The 19864-nt window shown below is 34.2% G+C and overlaps 3 protein-coding genes across 4 annotated transcripts; all 3 read left to right on the forward strand.

Annotated features, from left to right (window-relative positions):
• The first annotated feature begins 3166 nt into the window (after positions 1 to 3166).
• On the forward strand, positions 3167 to 5979 carry LOC120343185 (cAMP-regulated phosphoprotein 19-A-like). The gene has a single exon (XM_039412317.2). The coding sequence runs from the start codon at positions 3306 to 3308 to the stop codon at positions 3624 to 3626; it is 321 nt and encodes a 106-aa protein (XP_039268251.1). The 5' UTR covers positions 3167 to 3305; the 3' UTR covers positions 3627 to 5979.
• A 50-nt stretch (positions 5980 to 6029) lies between these two features.
• On the forward strand, positions 6030 to 8252 carry LOC120343184 (dihydrolipoyl dehydrogenase, mitochondrial-like). Its single transcript, XM_039412316.2, has one exon. It carries the CDS (start codon positions 6034 to 6036, stop codon positions 7546 to 7548), a length of 1515 nt encoding a protein of 504 aa, XP_039268250.2. The 5' UTR covers positions 6030 to 6033; the 3' UTR covers positions 7549 to 8252.
• Positions 8253 to 8343: 91 nt separating this feature from the next.
• Positions 8344 to 19579, forward strand: LOC120343183 (uncharacterized). 2 transcript variants are annotated; one of them, XM_039412313.2, is made up of 15 exons: positions 8344 to 8478; positions 9012 to 9243; positions 9721 to 9869; positions 10531 to 10703; positions 11209 to 11302; positions 11593 to 11684; positions 12248 to 12394; positions 12966 to 13152; positions 13710 to 13873; positions 14528 to 14785; positions 15371 to 15623; positions 16391 to 16578; positions 17032 to 17255; positions 17818 to 18098; positions 18854 to 19579. In XM_039412313.2, exons 1-15 carry the CDS (start codon positions 8344 to 8346, stop codon positions 19511 to 19513), a joined length of 3237 nt encoding a protein of 1078 aa, XP_039268247.2. In that variant the 3' UTR covers positions 19514 to 19579. The 2 variants fall into 2 exon arrangements, with proteins under 2 accessions (XP_039268247.2, XP_077967312.1); XM_078111186.1 differs by lacking the exons at positions 8344 to 8478; positions 9012 to 9243 and having other exon boundaries at positions 9729 to 9868.
• The last annotated feature ends 285 nt before the right edge of the window (positions 19580 to 19864 follow it).

A 19864-nucleotide genomic window follows, 5' to 3' on the forward strand; every position in this document is an offset into this window, starting at 1 on the left:
GATTCGAAAAAAATTCCATTTTGCCCACCCTAGCCGAACCGCTATTTATTTAGGCTTTGATTTCTGATAAGTTTTCAAAGCGGGTCGTAATCGTTGAGGATGTAAGGTGCAGTAGCTGCTTGAGATAATCGCCACATTTTTCGAGACTATTTTCGATTACTGGAACAAAATTAAAATGCTATAGAAATTAAAATAATCATCGAGTTATTTGATTTATACATAAGATCTGGAAATGCGACAAAAACTGAAAATCCACGAAAGCAAGCCAATGATTACAGCCATGTCTAAAAATCTTTCCAAGTGAAAAGTGTCCGATTGGCCGCGAAAACGCTCACTGTTGCGTCACTATTGCATCTTATAGGTTAGTCAACACTACGCAAATAAACACGGGGAAATCCATTCGACTAACTAATAGACTTCAGCATTTTAATTTCGAGTCAATGATTAGTTTTCAATGAAAAATTTCCTTTGAAAATAATTAATTTTTAAAACATTTACGGGAGCCGCAGGAAAGGTTGTTGAGAGCCGCATGCGGCTCTCAAACCCTAGTTTGAGAATCACTGATTTAGAGGGTCTTACTCGCGCTATTTTGCGCTCTTTGCGGTGTTTCGCGCTGTATTCAGTAAGTAGTAAGACCGGCTAAAAACACGCGAATCCTATTCTCTCGCGGGGGTGGGGACATGTATGGCTCATAGCTCACGATCTCTCCAGACAAAAAATTAATTAAAAAGTAGTATTCCAGCTTAACTTTTAAAACATTCTGAACCATATCAAAAAGGTAAATATATCGGAAATATCGGCCTTAATCTAATCGATACCGATACATGGCCGATATAAGTATATAAGTATAAGTTTATTTCGACTCCATAATCAGCATAACAATACATTTGACAGATAAAAACAAATAAATAAAATCTGATTATGAAATCAGGGGAGCAAACAAAACCTTAGATAAGGTTTATAACGTACAAAATATAAGATGAAAGGTTTTGCCAAGAGGAAGTGGTACGTGTTTACTCACCTAAAATTATCAAGTTATTTCACACACGCTCACATGCACCCACCAGCCACACACACACACAACCACTGAGAAGTTATTTAAGTAAGAATGAAACGCGATAAATTTAGGGTATACTATACAGTAAACAAAAAAATAAATAAATAAATACTAGAAAAGAAAATTATCTGCCACACCATATTGATATTTTTGTAATGGTTGCCATTGCCAAATTGATCGATCTTCTAATCGTTAATTAGGTATATAAAAGGAAGATACTATTGAAAACGATACGAACGATACCGAAAAATGGCCGATATTGCCGATACATCGGTGCATCTCTAATCGGTACCGGTACCGTACATCTCTGGTGAGAGGGAGTTTGCACTTTTTTGTGGCTTTTGAGCCAGACCACGGAGAAATTGGGTCCAGGCCACGGTCCACGGAGAAAATCACCCCTGTTGTCTCTGGTGGTACTATAACTGTATAACGGTACCGGTACTGACAGACTAATGTGCCTGTCAGAGGCATAGGCAGATAGGCTTGTGTCGGTACGGTAGTCTGGTAGTGGCAATTTGGCCTTTGGGAAAGCAATTGGGGTCTAGTATAGTTTAGTACCACAAGTACTTCCGGTGGGCGTAGCATAACGAATTTTGGGGTCTGGTATAGTTTAGTAGCACATCCACTTCTAGTTAGCCTGGCTCAACAATTTTTGCATATGTCATTCCTAACCCTCACCTGACTATGTCACCAAAACAGTACGTCACTACGACGCCACAGTGGCGTAATAAACGGAATACCTAATCTAGCAAGCTATTTCTCTCGTTTTCTCGTCGCAACGATCCCGATATGAGAGAGACCGCTGGCGTTAGTGAGTTCGGTATTGTCGGTGCAGATGCCATTTCGGGCGATAGTAGCTATACTTGACAAGCTCTATGACGGGATTGTGACGACGTAGTGACGTAATTTTTGGATGATACCGGTATAGTCAGGTGAGGGTTAGAAATAACATATCCAAAATTCGTTATGCTACGCCAAACGGAAGTACTTGTGGTACTAAACTATACTAGACCCGAATTTTGCATATGCTATTCCGAACCCCCACCTGACTATGCCATCCAAAAATTACCTCACTACGACGTCACCATCACGTCATTGGGATTGCCAAAGTATAATTAGGGTCGCCCGAAATGTCATCTGCGCCGCCGATAACGAACTTGCTAAAGCCGGCGATGTCTCTCCTATCCTGATCGTTGTGACGAGAAATTGTTTGCTCGATTTTGGGTGATCGTGTGCGCGTTTTGGACGACCACCCGCATACTTCGGTGGGTCTTATTACGCCACTGTGACATCGAAATGACGTAATTTTCGGTGACGTAGTCAGGTAGGGGTTGGGATTGACATATGCAAAAATTGTTGAGCCAGGTCAACTAGAAGTACATGTGGTACTAAACTATACCAGACCCACAAGGGTTTCGTGCAGTTTCGTACCTAACGTACCGGTACTTCTAGTGGGCGTAGCATAACAATTTTTTGATATGTCAATCCTATCCCCCATCTGACTACGCCATCCAAAAATTACGTCACTACGACATCACAATCACGTCATAGAGCTTGCCAAATATACGTACGATCGCCCGAAACGCCATTGGCGCCGGCGCTAAAGAACTGACTGACGCTATCGATCTTCCTCGGATGGCAGTTCATATAGTTTGAAGGGCTCTATTACGTCACTGTGACGTCGTAATGATGTAATTTTTGGATGGTGTAGTCAGGTGGCGGTTAGGATTGATACGTGAAAAATTTGTCATGCTACGCCCACTAGAAGTATGTTAGGTATGAAACTACATGAGACCCCCCCCCCTAACGCCACTCTCACGTTAGCGAAATCCTACATAAAAATATACGATGTCATAAAAGTGTGTTCCCACTTTGCGAAGTAGGCCTATTTCTAATCAATAGCCACGGAAACCCTAACCCTAACAAAATTTTAGACCTCATTTGCTTATTGCAATTAAAAATATTTTTTATTCATAAATTTTATAATGAAACACTTTTTAAGACATCGTATTTTTGAGCAGCAGGATTTCGCTAGCGTGACAGAGGTCCCCTAACAATAATAACAGCAGTTTAGGACTGCTGCGTTATACTAGGACAGTGTTTCCCAACCCGAGTCCGCGGTCTCAAATGAGTCCGCTGAGCATTTGAATGGCATTACTGCATTAATTTTATCATTGGGTATTTTAGTTAATTAGCATAACTACTGATAATCCTGTGCGGTAAACCATATATTATCTAGAATTCCAATATGTCAGAAGGACAGCAAGAAACTGGTGATTTTAAGAAACCAGCGACACCCCCTGTTTCAGTTGAAAAACAGCAAGAGGCAATGTTGATGACGAAATACAAAGATCTTCCACCTAAAAAAGGAGGATTTCTGCAACAACGCCTCGGTAGTCAAAAGAAATTTTTTGATTCTGGTGACTACAACATGGCAAAAGCAAAAATGGGAGGCAAGAAGATACCAGCACAAGTCGAACCTAAAGAAGTAACAGGGGATCACATGCCAACTCCTGACGAACTGCCTCAAGTACGAAAACCTTCACAGAGCAAGTTAGCAATGCACTGACTTTTACCTGGTGGAACACTGGAAAGACTATTGTGATTCTTTTCAGAATCTCTTACTTTTTATTTATCACTATTTGCAGATTTGCATCACAATTACATGGCAAGCTTGTCCTCAATATGTTACTCTTTGCACACAGAGGTATTGAGTAATGTGATTGTGTTCGTAACACAGAATTGCAAACTAAGATGTAAATTAGGGATCCTATTATGATGTAACATGCTTGCCTCAGGAAAATATGTTATATACATTGAATTGTATATTTTGAAGTTTATTTCTGCCTTCCATTGTTGCTTTCTCTGTGTGTGCAAGTATGATGTTTTTAGGTAGATGACTGCCTTCTACAAAATCAGGTATACCTTTTGGTATCATATCCTAGAATTTATTTTTGATGGATGATATATTGATATGCTCATTTAGAAATAGTGTTATAACGGGAATAATAATAGTCGTTCATCTGAATTTCCATGTTCCGCAATTGCAAAACTTATTGGATTCACTGCTGTGAAGTTCCAACTGATTTGTTTTGTTTTAAAGCATTTGAATAATCTAAGTTGATATATTTCTAGCGGAATCACTATTATTTGTCTTATATGTATATCACACTGTCGAAATGCCTTTTCGAATTTAGAAATGTGAATGGTTTTTAATTTAAAAAAAAAACAATTTTTTCAAACCTTCTTGTGTGTGATTTGAATTGATGGTAATGATATCCTGAAATACAAGGAAAACAACATTTATATGTTTGGCTGCTCGCAAAAGCATATCATAGTCATATTGTAAAGAATAAAAAAAATAGATATAAGTGCGTGTAGTAGAAGGAAGAAATCAATATATGGCAACATAAACTTTTTTCATTTTTATTTGACATGATTTTGTAGTTCTTTTTGTTCGGTAGTGGTATTGGGACTTTTCACCATGGCTTTCTTTATTTTCCCTATCGGATGATTATAATTGTTTGCAATGTTTGAGGAAAACAATTTCTTTTTGTTCTGGTTTAATAATTTCGTTCATGTTTGTATTATTTTTGTAACAGAAGTAGAATAAAATACTTTTTATGATCTGTGTAACCGGTAATATTATGTTCCTCACTCCAATTTCATCAAGCAGTTAAGAATTATTTTTGCATCCGACTCTGTGGAACAAGTTATATACTCTGACAAGAGTAGAATGTTGACAGTCATGTATTTATATTTAGTGAAAACTATAATTGCTAATAACGTCATTCAATGAGTGAGTTTTCTAATTACCGCAAATGGCAATGTTTAATGTATTTGCATCAGGAATCTTTATGGTTATAATTTGTGGTATCCCCTTGAGAATGAATTTCTGACTTTATGAGAAGCTATGATATATGTTGGTGTTGTCTTCATTTTCCTATGTACATTATTTCATTCACTTTATTATTATGTTGAGATGCTTTATATTTGGCTTCCCAAAAACTTTAAAATTTCATTTTAAACAACTATTCTTAAGCGAAAGTAGTATTTAGAAAATTTGTGTATATTTATTAAATTCTGTCATATTATTGACCTGCTGAAAAACTTTTCTGAAATTGAGATATTTCTAATTATGTTGTGTGGTTCGTGATTCAATATAGATTGAATAGATATAGATACATTGTTTTGAGATCTTATTTGTTCACTGAAACGAAAGCAGAAATACATACTTATGTGTCGAATACTTGTTTGTTTACCCAGTTGTTCTTTTTTTATTATAACATTCTTCTTTTTGATTGTTTTCTTCTTGTTTTCTCTGGTTTATAAATGCAGCTACTTCGGCATTTTTTCCACATAAATATGCTCATACGAGTTTGAGTTCTCTGTAATTCATTTTCTTGTTGAATGTGCTGAATTTTGCCATTGTTCATCAAATCATGATATCGGCAAATTTTTGTGAGAAATTTATTATAAATCCTGATCTTTCTGAAAATGCAAAATTTCAACTGCATAACTTAGATTTGGATTTTCCAAAATATAAAAACATCTTTTCAATTGTCGATTGTTTTTTCAAATTTTGTAAACTTGTAATATTGGTCACTTTATTTTCATTTATAAATAGCCTGTTGTGGCAGAAAATTTTTCCACTTTTTGTATCTTATGCCCTATTTGTCAATTCATTGTGTAAAATGTGAAACTTGGAAAACTTTCCTATTGCTCTGAAGATATTTTTGAAGGCTGTATTGTACAAAATTGAATTAGTATTTACATTCAGTGGTGGCAAATTTGTGCCAGCGGCTGCTTTGATTTGATAGGTCCTGTGTTTTAACTTCACAAACTTCTTTCTGATATAAATGGCTAATTATAAATGACACAGATTTAATTATTTCTGCATTTGAATTGTCCTTTTTTGCAGATTTTTATGCTGTACTTATTTAGTAATCTAATTTATTGTTTATATTTAAGCCAAAATGTTCAATTTAAAACTGAATTCTGCATTAGCTCGTAGACTTTCGAAAGGTTCCTCACTTGGTTTCAATTGCTTGAATGCCAGGACAAATGCAACGGCCACTCATGATGCCGATTTGACAGTGATAGGATCTGGACCAGGCGGTTATGTCGCTGCTATCAAAGCTGCCCAGCTAGGAATGAAAACTGTTTGCGTAGAAAAGAGTCCAACCCTAGGTGGGACATGTTTGAATGTTGGGTGTATACCATCGAAAGCTCTTCTAAATAATTCTCATTTGTACCATCTTGCACATGGAAAAGATTTTGAATCCAGGGGGATTGAAGTTTCCAATGTTTCTGTTAATCTGGAAAAAATGATGGGACAAAAATCATCTGCTGTAAAGGGTCTCACCGATGGTGTTGCTGGATTATTCAAGTTCAATAAAGTTACGCATGTTCGTGGTCATGGTATGATTAAAAGTCCAACACAGGTGATAGCTACAAATGAAGAAGGAAATAGTGAAGTTATCAATACAAAAAATATATTAATTGCTACTGGCTCTGAAGTTACACCATTCCCCGGTATTGAAGTTGATGAAGAAAGGATTATTTCATCAACCGGTGCTCTAAGCTTGAAAGCGATTCCAAAAAGATTGATTCTTATTGGTGCTGGAGTAATCGGTGTTGAGCTAGGATCTGTCTGGTCAAGATTAGGTTCTGAAGTAACTGCGATAGAATTTCTTGGACATGTTGGGGGAATGGGTATCGACATGGATGTTTCGAAAACGTTTCAACGTACTTTAAAGAAACAAGGAATGAATTTTAAACTCAATACGAAAGTGATATCTGCTGATAAAACAGACTCTTGTATCAAAGTTAATGTTGAGGCTGCAGCCGGAGGTAAACCAGAAACATTAGAATGTGATGTTCTGCTTGTTTGTATCGGTCGTAGACCATATACACAGGGACTGGGATTAGAAAATGTTGGAATAACAGCAAACAAACAAGGAATCATCTCTGTTGATGAAAGGTTCCAAACAAGCTGTCCAGGTATATATGCCATCGGTGATTGCATTCCAGGTCCTATGCTTGCCCATAAGGCTGAGGATGAAGGTATTATATGTGTAGAAGGTTTAACTGGTGCACCAGTCCATATTGACTACAATTGTGTGCCTTCTGTTATTTATACTCACCCAGAAGTTGGATGGGTTGGCAAAACTGAAGAAGATTTAAAGGAGGCAAATATTCCTTACAAAGTTGGTAAATTTCCTTTCGCAGCTAATAGCCGAGCAAAGACAAATGCTGACACTGATGGATTTGTAAAAATTCTCAGTCACAAAGAGACCGACAGAATATTGGGAGCTCATATCATTGGTGGAGGTGCTGGCGAAATGATCAATGAAGCCGTTCTTGCGATGGAATATGGAGCTTCATCTGAAGATGTTGCAAGAGTTTGTCATGCTCATCCAACACTGTCGGAAGCTTTTAGAGAAGCGAACTTGGCTGCATATTTTGGCAAACCAATCAATTCATTTTAATGTCTATCTATTTGGAAATATTTTTGGCTTTATATAAATATTTAAATAATGCAATGAGTTCACTCTTACAAACAGGTTGAATATTTAATGATAAATACACAATGTAGGGTATGGGATAGGCAACAATATGGCTATGTAATAAATTGATTCAATTTATTCTTTGAGTCATTTATACTTTGTTTTCACCAGATATGGAATTATTAAGATGACTAATATGAAAACTTTGGTCTTTGTTTATGACAGCATTTCATTATTGCAACTGTGTATTATTCTCTAATGGGTATTGCCACGATGATATGAAATGATCCTCAAGTAATGAACGAACATTACAAAAAAAGGAGTTAGACTGCTGTTCTTCTCGCACACTTGTTTAAATTTCTCATTTGCAATTCTTTGTGCCCTGGACTTGTGCGAAAATATTTCTTTTGTTTTCATTCCACAATGTTATCAATCTTGCATATTGGTTAAATTTTTTCCGGGAATGGTTTTCATGCCCATTCTTGGCAAGATGCGAGATGCTGAATTAGTTTAAATCAAGAATTTCATATCTCTGTATCTGGCCAGGTAATAAAATAAATGCATATTGATGGTCTGTTATAAAGAGTTTCCATTTCCTCCAGTTTTTTGTCATCTTCAGTCTTTTCATTGCGATTCGAGAGTTATTTTTTCTTTATGTTAAAAATGCATATTATTCATAAATTTAGTGTTTTAGCTGTTTTAATTCAATAATTGTGAAGTCACCATGAATGCAAGTGCAACCATACACAATAATGGGAAAAGCAGTCGTGGGATCAGATGAAATATTTTGAAAAAATGTGTGAATATCCTAGTTTTGTATTTCCAACTCACACTCGTGGTTACAGTAAACACAATCAACAAGCATTTACAGATTATGGATGCTGGGAATCTGTGGACATTGATGTTGATGAGGTGGGTTGCGAAATGTTCAGTTTAAAAAACTACTTTTTTGTTTCATTAATTTTAGTTTTTTTACTTTTAGTGCCAGTTCTGTGAAGTAGATGTTATTTTAATTTTATAGCATTGAAGACTATGTTGACAGTTGCTGTTCCATTGATAATAATACATAGCTAATTGGCATGCCACGTAATTACTACTGTAATTCAATAAACAAACCATTTAAATGAAACGTAAATCGAAACTAAGCCTCCTGTTTTAAAATGAAAAAATCAATGCAGCAATAGATATAGTTTTGTAACGGCATTCTTAGCAAAATTATCTCAAAAAAATCGACTTGCTCATTGGTAATGGAATTTCTTCAGCACGAAACATGGTATAACATGAAACAAAAATACTGAACCTTATGCCTAGCATGGTTTAAATATGATTGAATTATATAATCACTGGCAGCAACGCTAAACTGAGATCTTGGAAGGGTGATTCCGATGCTATCTAAGGCAGTCACATAATATTATAACATATTTTGGTAATCGCTGTATTGGCAGAATGAATCTCAAGTCATTGTCCGAAAGCATCGGTCACAGCATACATCTGACAGTACTTTGGAAACACCATTGAGCAAGACAATTGATTCTAGAGTTCTAACACCAACACATGATTTTTTCACATTGGGAAAACCTGCCTATTTTCCCAAACTTATTGAAGATGATATTACCTTTGCTAAATTGTTCAAAGAGAGAGTCATATTTGAACAAGGAAGAAAGCGATCTCATAAAGGTAGTAAACAACTTGAAATATATATTTGTGGAGTTCTGAATTTTTTTACTCCCTTAAAAATAATCTTGATATCCATTTCAATATTTGCATAAAATTTCATCATAGCTTCATAAAGATTATTTTTGATCAAACATTCCTTCTGATATAAACCAAAACAACACAAAGAGAGCAAAGGGGTAAACAAAATTCACAGTTGCCGTCAAAATTAGCATGTCTTCAAGATACTGAAATCATTAAGAAATGAGAAATAATGAGAAAAAAATTAAATTGGGACGATAACTTTTGAGAAATCAGAAATATTGGAAAAGAAATTTAATTTAAATTTTGGATAACTTGGAAAGCGAATAAAGATATGTAAACGCTGAACACATAGGTGCAGGTTAACAATAGCATTGATGAACGCTTCAATATATCAAAGTATATTCTCATTGTTTACCTACTGTTTGTTGTTTTCATTATCGTATATGATTTTTTTAGATTACAGAAAAGACAGCTCTCATATACTGACAATACCTGTTGAAAAATACATAAACAATTTAATCGAGGATCATCCAGATATAACTGGTCAATGTTTTGATGAAATTATTCAACCGATCATTAACAGTTTGCCGTCCAGGAAAAAAAAAGTATGTTCGCATAAATATCTTAACACTATTCTTCCCGAATTATTGGTGTATAAATATGTGATCCTATGTATTGCGATTGTCTATATTAGCATATGTACTGGTAAATTTAATTATTTTGTCAACCTAACATGGGTTTCTGATTAATTGTTCTTCATTATAAGATAACAAAAAGTACCTTAACTGCTTTTCTATTTTATCCTTCATTCTTACATACTGAAATAAATGTATTTCTTTAATGTCTTCATTGAGGAAGTATAATGCAGTTAATCTTGTGTAATCCCAATTGATGGTTGAACTTTTTTTTCTTGATTTTAATCACTTACCGTATTTCATTGTCCTTTTTTATCTATTTTTTTATATTCAATTTAGTTCATTTTAGGCAAAATTATGTCGTTATTGATGAAATGAATTATTTTTTATATCACAATAGCAGCAAATTTAAAATGATCAGAAATCAATTTTCAAGTTCTACTAATTTTGTTTGAAACATTTTTCATGTATTAAGATTGCGTTAAAGTACTTTAATGTACATATTTATTGGTTTTTTATTGAGATGTTATTTTGCAATAAATAGTAGGATTATGAATATTTCAAAACTAAGCTCCCAGTATTGGTTTGATAAACACTAACTTTGGTTGAAGCTGTTTGTGCTGTATTTTAGAAACGTTTTCGAAGACATATGTATTTGAAACACATCGATCCTTCACTATGTGATGTTGGGACAAAATTACTTCGAGATATTGTTAGAAAAGAATCTCAAACTGAGATTTTGAAAAGATATTGTGATCGAGATTATTCTGGAGGCTGCTTGTCGTACAGTCATATTGGAAAAAGGTATTTCAATTTATTTTTATTTATTTCTTTCATTTGGCAATATTAAAAAAAAGTCTTAGGTGATGATAGTAATTATTGGGACTGAGGTTGCTTCAGTGTTCTACTACATTGCTTGTATCCATTTGGGGAAGTTACCACAGTTTGAACTCTACCAATAAAATCATTGGTTCTTGGACAAACTTTTTTTTATTGCAAACTTGAGATTAGTGAAGACAATCAAGTGATAGGTTTTATTTATCACTGATGAACTTACATTCATCAGTCTTGGATGACCCCTCTAATTGAGGATGTAGTGATAGGGATTGAGTGTTTTTTTCTGTTGGAAATAGTTTAATACACATTATATTCTAGATATGAACTGTTTTTCAGAATAAATTAAGAATATCATCTATGAGTATATGGGTACAAAATTGGTAATTTCAATTTCCTTTATATCTAAAAACTGTAAAAATAGTTTGTTTTAAATTCAAATTTTTTAATTGCTTCGAAAAATTTATTGTTCTAGAAATGGGAAACAGTATGGAATTCTTGTCTGTCCACAAGGTCAATGTCTTGATGAGCTATGCATTAAAAGTTTAACAATTGATATGAAGAATGGGGTAAAATAGTTTCATCTTTGGTAGAACACTTTTTTTGTCTACTAAGCTGCTGACATAATACAGGAATCTATTGTTGTAGCATATCAGTGCTTTTTTAAATGAATGTTTTATGTTGAAAAATAGAAACATGTGCTAAATTTCATATACTATGTTGTTTCTGTGGGTGGTGGCCTACTTGCTCTGTTGTTGAAGATTTTTATATGTGTAACTTTTTTTGTATTACCTATCTATTGGCCAATAACATAACCCAGATTGTGTTCCATTTTCTGATGAATTCAAATTTTTTAAAGCTAGAAAATGACGTAGACTCACAAGGCTCATCTGTTTGCAATAATCAAGGACAGAATTTGTTTCCCAAACTACTTCTTGGATCTGAAATCCAGTAAGTGGATAATTAAGTCAGAACCGACTTGACAAATAGGAATAGCATAATCTCTTTCCATTAGTAGTAAGTTTGTTTGCAAGCTGTCGTTGGGTTATCAAATTCGCTGGTTGGTTATGCTATATCTTGTTTATTCCAAAGACATCGTTTTTTATACCGTCTATGTAGACTATACAAAGAATCACTATTTTTGAATGACCTAATTCTGCAGCATTGCTTATTTAAATTGTTGCACCCTGGGTAAAGGCAGGAGCATTGTAATTGAAATCGAGGTTTTCCATCTACGATACCAGCATAGTAAAGCACTCCAGCTAAGCCACTATGCCTGCATATTCTTATCCCACTCTTATTGTGTTGTTCTAGTATATTTTTCATACCTGTCGGGAAAAAAGGCTTACAGTTCATTACACAATATCCTATTTCTTGACAAATTTAAATTGAAGGTCATCTAACTTATCATTGAACAAGTGAAATATATAACATTTATTTTTCATGCATTAAATTGATATTAATTCTTTTAAGTATGAAACCCTCATGTTTTCATAAAATTTTAATATTCACAGTCAGTCGTTGAATGGAAGAATTCTTCAGATCGATGTTACTTGTCCTGAAACAGCCGACAATTTTCTTATCTGTGCAAGATCCGATTATCATGTTTTATTAAACAAGTTCGACAGCCATCAGTTGGAATGGAATGATGAAGAAGACAGGTATGGGATTTTTTAAACAAACATTTTTAGTCAGTTGCTGATCAATACTCTATATATTGAACACTATGTATTTTGCACATTATAAATATTCGGATTATGTGAAACTTATATTTAGTGATAAATATATGCAGTCTTGAGTTTATGTTAGAAAATTTCCTGTGTTTTATGCATACCATTTGATTCATCTGCAGTACATTACTGTTTAGAAGTATTAAAGTCTATTTCTTCTGTATGCAATGAACGAATATACATTTGTTTTTCATTTCTCTACTATTGAAAAGATGTGCTACATCACTTTTATTAGAAGACATTACCTGGTGTACGATTATTACTAGAGGATTTGTACGAAGAGTCGCACATTTTTTTTGAATTAAACAACAGAATATCCCAGAATGACTCGAAAAAATTGACTGATTGTTTCATGACTGAAACAATCCAAACCGGTTTATCAACCAACTATAGAAACGCTGCAATACTATTTTGATTATATTTTTAAAATTTTGTACACCAAAGTTGGAACATGTTTTTATGCGATATACCATCATTTATTGGACTGTTAAAATATTTTCAGGGCTTCTTTTTCAAATGACACAGTTCCACTTTCTTCACTTGGTTTGCTAAAAACATCAGGATCCAGTCACATATCGAGCATAGCATTAAGTCCATTCATTCCAGGAGAATGTGTTGTAGCCACTGCAGATAGATGTGTGAGAATGTGGACTCCTGATGCCGATAAAAGTCCAAATATGGCCTCACAGGTCAGTTTCGAAAAAAAAAATTCTCATTTTTTTATTTTTTTTTAAATTCTAAACAAGGCTCCATACTAGCAGTTGCTGATATGTAAGGAGTTACCATTTTTAAAGGAACTAAACCAGTGATGTTCAAAATGCGGCATACGGGGCAATTACGGCCCACGTAGCGATTCAATATGCCCCGCCGAATTTGAAGTAAAATAGTTAAACATTTTATGTTTTTACTTATTGCGTTCTATATACCGCCGAATGTTACGTCATAATCGAGCATGTGTATATTCGTAACAATTCATTCGTACTGGTATCTCAATTATAGGTACCGTTATCGGCCCTTCGCGGGCGCTTTCCTGGCTCGTGAATATTCTCTTGATTTTGGCCCCCAGTCAATAAACTTCGGAAACCACTTATCTAAACCTTTACTGTTCCGCATCGCTTACTCAATTTATTACTCACTGGGTAAGGTGGTCCTCTGCATTTGTACCCAATATTTTATTCTGTGATGCCAACATAGTTAAGCCAAGTGATTTGATCACTAGGTCACTAAAAATTGTGAATTTTTTTAGGGTTCAATTCACAATCTTGAAATACTGTTGAATGGTACAATGGGAGGATTGAGATCTTCAAATACATGGAGACAAGTTTGCTTTGCTGCTCACCCGAGACAAATATATATAACTGATGATGAAAATGTGTGTTTGTTTGATATTAGGACGCAGAACAGTTATAGGTAATCTTGCATCATTTCAACAATAGCAGGGTTGTCATTCTGCAGTTGTAATGAATGTATGTATGCATATTTTCTGGATTTATTGAAATAGAAGTAAATAGACTTTACACATTCATAAAATTAGAGTTTTCTCTTCTTCGAATCATCAACTCAATTAGTTTTTCCTGACCCTTGACCTCAAAAAAATCTTTTTATATACTGCAATATTTTTATGCTTATTTTGAGAGTATTTTCATACGTGGGGGCATGTAAAATAGTTTGGATCTTTGAAATAATAATTTCTTCCAAACATATTCAACAGATACCATTATAAAAGTACCAACAGCTAAATTGAAAGCTGAGTTGGGTTTTGCGGGTCTTACGATTTTTTGATTCCTGAAATTAAACTAAATCACTTCTTAGGACAAGTTGATGAATGAGTTGTTCGATTTAAACTTAAATTGTAGAAATATATGTATGAAAACAAACCAATAAGTCTCAAAACTAGAAAACGAGACAATGTTTACAACAACGCTCGAAAATTCGTCCGAGTAAAAAAGTGTCTGAAATTGCTTAATTCTGTTGAATTTCAATTGTTATGTCACTGCAAGTTTATTTTGATACATAAACATACTTCTGGAGGTTCAAAGTTTTCAACTTTGTATTCAATTGCAGAAGTTTATTCAATGTTCACACATCTAAACACGCAAAAGAACATGAAAAGATTTATGCTATCGAGAGCTGCAGGAGGATTGAAAATGACTACGAATGTCTCATCGCAACTAATTATAATTTATACCTGTTTGACCAACGACATTGCGGTCAGCCATTGATGCAGTGGGGAACGAACATGACATTTCCACCTCAATATGTTAAGATTTCTAAAGTTTGTCAATCGAGTATCGTGGATGAAGTATATCCTGATATTGCATGGTAAGATAAAGGGTATTTTTGAGGATTATTTTTGATTCTTAATATTCTGGCTTTTAGGGATCTGTTGGAACGCTTCTATTCTGGAACGCACTACTTCTATCAAATCATACTTGATTTTTGATTGGGCGTTTTTATTAGGTTTTGTTCCAAGTGAAACGTTGAGAAATCAGCCCACCTAGACTTTAAGACCTATGGGGTTTGAAAGTTTTTTATGATCAATCAAATACTACACCTTCGATATACTGAAAGTGTTAAACTTAGTGAAATATTTTTAGACTTGAAGTGTGTTCTTGAACATATTATATCACATCGTACATGGTAGGCCTGATCCAGTGAAAGCTCATTCCTCTGAATTTCTTCATTTTGAATTAGTGCCTATTTGATAGTTGTTGAGATAACCAGTTTTGTCTTTCCCTGATATATGTCGAATTGTGTCCAATTTTTTTTATTGTTGTACTGGTCACACAATTTTCTGGTGGTGAAATAACACAATTTTATTTTGAAATTTTTTGATTCCTAGTTTATTAATGTTCTTCCCTATATCAGCGTTGAAGCTTAACTTATCTTATTTCTCTTGAACATCAGGTCACAATCGACATCTGCTATTTTGGTTGGGAACCAAAATGCACATGAAGTATATTGCTATCAAATGTGTAAATCAAGAAAAACAACATCAAAAGTCGCTAAAATATATCCACCACAAGCAGTAGGACCGCCAAGAATACTTGGAAGTTTCAAAAATATAAAAAATTATCTAGACCGCAATTTGTATGAGCATGGAGCATATTTGAAAAACAGAGCTTCGAAAATGACTGTTGGCTTAGATGCTGTATCCTTGGTAGGTTATTTTATCAAGTTCGTTGAAACAATGGAAATTAGAGTACAGAATTTAACTTAACTTATTTATTAATATATAATAACGAAAAACTAAAATTCTTTAGTGCATTGTCTATTTAACTAATGAGTCGATAATGACCCCAAATTTATGGTCAGTTGTATTGATACAGAATTAAATAGCTAGCTCTTGTATTTTACATATATCAATGTAATATTTCTATGGTGATTGCTTCTGCTGATATTATTTGTAAACAATCTTCTTGCCTGTTCAACATGTTCGATCTGAATAAGCCTTGTATAAGTATATGAATATGTATTTGTTTATACACGAGACCAGCATTTTATTGGCTTGGCACATCCTACTGAATCGAAAGAAAATAAGGTGATCGGTTCAGGACTTAACCTGAAATCTCAAGTTCAGCTTAACACTCGTTCAGCTAACTACTAGATGCTTTGGTATCATGTTTATCTGGATATTACTCTTATTGACTGTTCGTTACTCATGTAGTGTGTGTACCTCCGATTTTTCTTATTTTATTTCAAACACAAATTCGGGGACTGTCTGTGTTAGCCAAGTGAATATACCCTCTGCACATAAGTTTTAGTCCCTTTATATAACTTGATTTAGAATAGGCGAACAAAATTACCATAGTTACCTCCATATTGGTACGCACACTTCTGGAGCACCGACTGTTCTAATCAATTTGGCCCTTCATTATATAATTCTTATCAATTTCCTCCAGTTTCGATCTGTGGTATGTATTTCAGGAAGGACCTGGGAATGGTATAATTGTCTTTCAAATGAATGCAGTTGGTGATATTGGATATCAAACTCTTGCCATGAAAAATCATCAAGATGTTTATGATTTGTCTAACGTTATCACTGGAAAAACTTCAGCAACTTTTACAAGCTTTGAAGAAGAACACAACAAAGAGCTTTTATGCAATATGAAGAAGTGTGTTTTTGTATATTAATCTCTTTCATTTCATGTTCTAATAACACCTTTGTAGGTTGTACTAAAAAGGGTGGTTATGGAAATAGTTAAAAAGGTTTGAATCATTCTACCTCAATCACTGAGGTGGTTGATACGGAAATCAGCAATTATTTTGTTAGTGAAAAAAATTCCATATGTTAGTTTGTAGTGGTTTTGTAAAATAGAATTGCAAAAGAAAAATTGAAAATACCAACAAATTTAGCATGGAAATATTCTGACTATAAGATTTGAATAGAAATAACAGCCTTCAAAATCTGACTTCTCCATTTTAGAGCACTCAAAATTAAAAATGATTGGCTATTTGTTGTAAAAAAAAACGATATATTCAAAACTCCAACAATTAAAGTTGAGTACTTGGGAAATTGCTCATTCATCAGAATTTTAATTGACATTTCAAGTAATTCTGATTTTCAGGAAAAATTACGATGATTGGATACATGAAGTAACATGCACTGGCACTGATCAACATAGAAAAAATACAGTAATGAAAAAACACCTTCTACCTCACAAGGAAGCAAGAATAGAGAAAAGATTTTTTTCCAATGTTTTGTTCAAATCATCATTTATAGTCGATACTGATTCTTTATCTATGTGTCCTTTATGCACCACACATGTATCTTCCGTAAATTCATCAACTGGTGAGTGAACAGTACTGGATTTTATCAGCTTTAGTGTTCACACCTCATTATCAATATTGTATCGGTATTCTCTGTATATTGACGCTGCTGCAGTGCTATTTGCAACTTGTTTAACATCATTGCTTGGAAATTTTGCCACCAGTCCCTTTGTTGGGATTTGTTTACAACAAGATTGATATTGTGTCTTATTGTACCTAGAATTATTTTGAAACTCAATTATTTTTGTAATGATTGTACCATATTTTACGAACTACAAGGTGAATTGTAAATAAATTGCTTAGTTTTGTCCAAACATAGGGCTCACCGGGCTATAAGACATTAGATGCACCGGCTTACAATGTGCACCATCGATTTTTGAAGGATTTAAAGTGCGCCTTATGGTTCGCAAAGTATTGTAATGCTGTTCCTATTTGATATATTACTGAGTGTCATTTCATCATCAAACTTGACAACTGAAGCGAACTTCGTTTATTAGCGCAATGATTGGACCATATTGTTACCCATGATAAAGTAGTTCTTATCTGAACCAAACCTAACTAAAAAAATGTTATTGTTCATTTAGAACCAGATGATTCAAGCACAAGTACATTCTGTCTTTCATGTTGCACGAGTATAAAAGGAAGCAATGCAATACTAGAATTACTCAGGAATCCTGAACATACTGTGCTTACTCGTTCATTAGTTGGGAAGATTGAAATAGAGGATAATGATATATCGAGTGATTCAGATTCTGAGACTGTTAATATTAGGAATTTGAATTTGCTGAATATTCAACATACCGGTGAAGATATTGATAATGAAGTCGGAAGAATATTAAAAGCAACATGGAAAGGAACTTATCAGGTATGGAACTGAGAAATAATGAAAACTTAAGATTTTTTATACCAATGTAGGACTCATACGATCATTATATATATAACGCAGATTTCAAAAGGATGTTACTCTATTCACAGTAATAATATTGTGTGGGTGTTATTTTTCAGGCACTCTTTGAATAATTCTAAAGTATCTTTATGATTCTGATTTGTGACTCGATTCTTCCTTAAGATGCCAATAATTGGTGTTCATAAAGTCCTGTATTAAATTAGGTAAAAGAACTTTGATGTGGGCAAGGGGCATTTGAAGGTGTTTTAGACGAAATAAAAATAAAAAAACACTGATTAAATAGAATAAACCTGGTTAAGGTATATCAAGAACTGAAATCATCATAAAATTGAAAAAAATTAACTGGTCTTTATGAGTATAACAGGACCTGAACATATACACAATATATACTTGTGTGTTCAGCTATTTTTCTATAGTATTATGTGCGCTTCAGTGTCTATATGAAGCTCATGCGACCACTCATACATAAAGGTGGTAGAGAACCTCTTGAGTTGTTTATTAAATATAATACTACTATTTATCTTTCTGGTTTGCACCATGTGTACAATGATGGGTATATGTTCGGGGGTGATGCTGATATATTAAGACTATAAGTTAAATATTAGGGAATCTTATCTTCAAGTATCAACATTAACAGTTTCAATAATCATTCAGTGATAGGTTAACAAATAAACCTATGAAATATTCTGTTCAAATTGTATTTCTATGCATAGGATTATTGGGAATCTTTGAAGCAATTAGAAATGCAAAGACGGCAGGAAGAGCAAAACGAACAGGATCGTCAAACATTTGATCTCAGTCAAAGGTCAATCACAGAAGATCAGGAGGAAAACAACACAACAGTGGAAAATGTATCAAATAATGCGAATGCATCATTTTTGAGCATTTTATCAAGAAAAACAAAACCAACAGAACCAAGGGTATCACCAAAACGTAAAAAACGCAAGAAAGACATTTCTAGTGATGATCACGTGATCATGTCGAGCCCTGTACATGTTTCTCATAGAAGTCTCACTGCAACAGTTAATTCAGACTTGATCAGTTCACAAAATCAACCTTCCATGAGGACAACATTACCTTTGCCTGATATATCAGTGCTGACAAACACAACATCATTTCAAACTGGGTCAAGTGGAGGTGTGCTAACATCTGCTAATGATTGTGTAGCAGGTAAAAGTTTAGAAAATTCTCCGTTTTCATTTTTTTCTCCTCGAAGAGGGAATTTGACTCCACAGCATTATAACGTTTATTCACCTTCAAAACATAAAGGCAATGAATCACAATTGCGATCACCTAGAGTTAGAACGAAAGATGGTTCGCCCACAAAACATACTAGAAAGAAAGCGCCAATATCACAAGCTATTGGTTTTTAAAGGATTTTTAACAATTTTGTACTTTTCGCAAATATTCCTTTTCAATAAATTTCACCAAGTTTCGAATTTTGCTTTGATTGCTATTTATTGGGGAGTTTTGGAAGACTTATTGCGAATGCTCACTTTCAGTAGAATGTGGATGCTTCCATGTGATTCTAAATCTTCAAAACGGTTGGATGGGCAGGTATGTCAAAAATATTGAGCTGTAATTCGTGGATTGAGGGCTGAAATTTGTATGATGTAGTAGCGGGAACTAGGAGGCTGATGAGACAACTCAATCAATCGTAAGGTACACCACAGCATCTGGCACCTTTGACTCTGAAGATGGATTTGGCTCAGCGGAAATGTGCA

Source organism: Styela clava, chromosome 3 (genome assembly GCF_964204865.1).
Source record: "Styela clava chromosome 3, kaStyClav1.hap1.2, whole genome shotgun sequence".
Lineage (NCBI taxonomy): Eukaryota > Metazoa > Chordata > Ascidiacea > Stolidobranchia > Styelidae > Styela > Styela clava.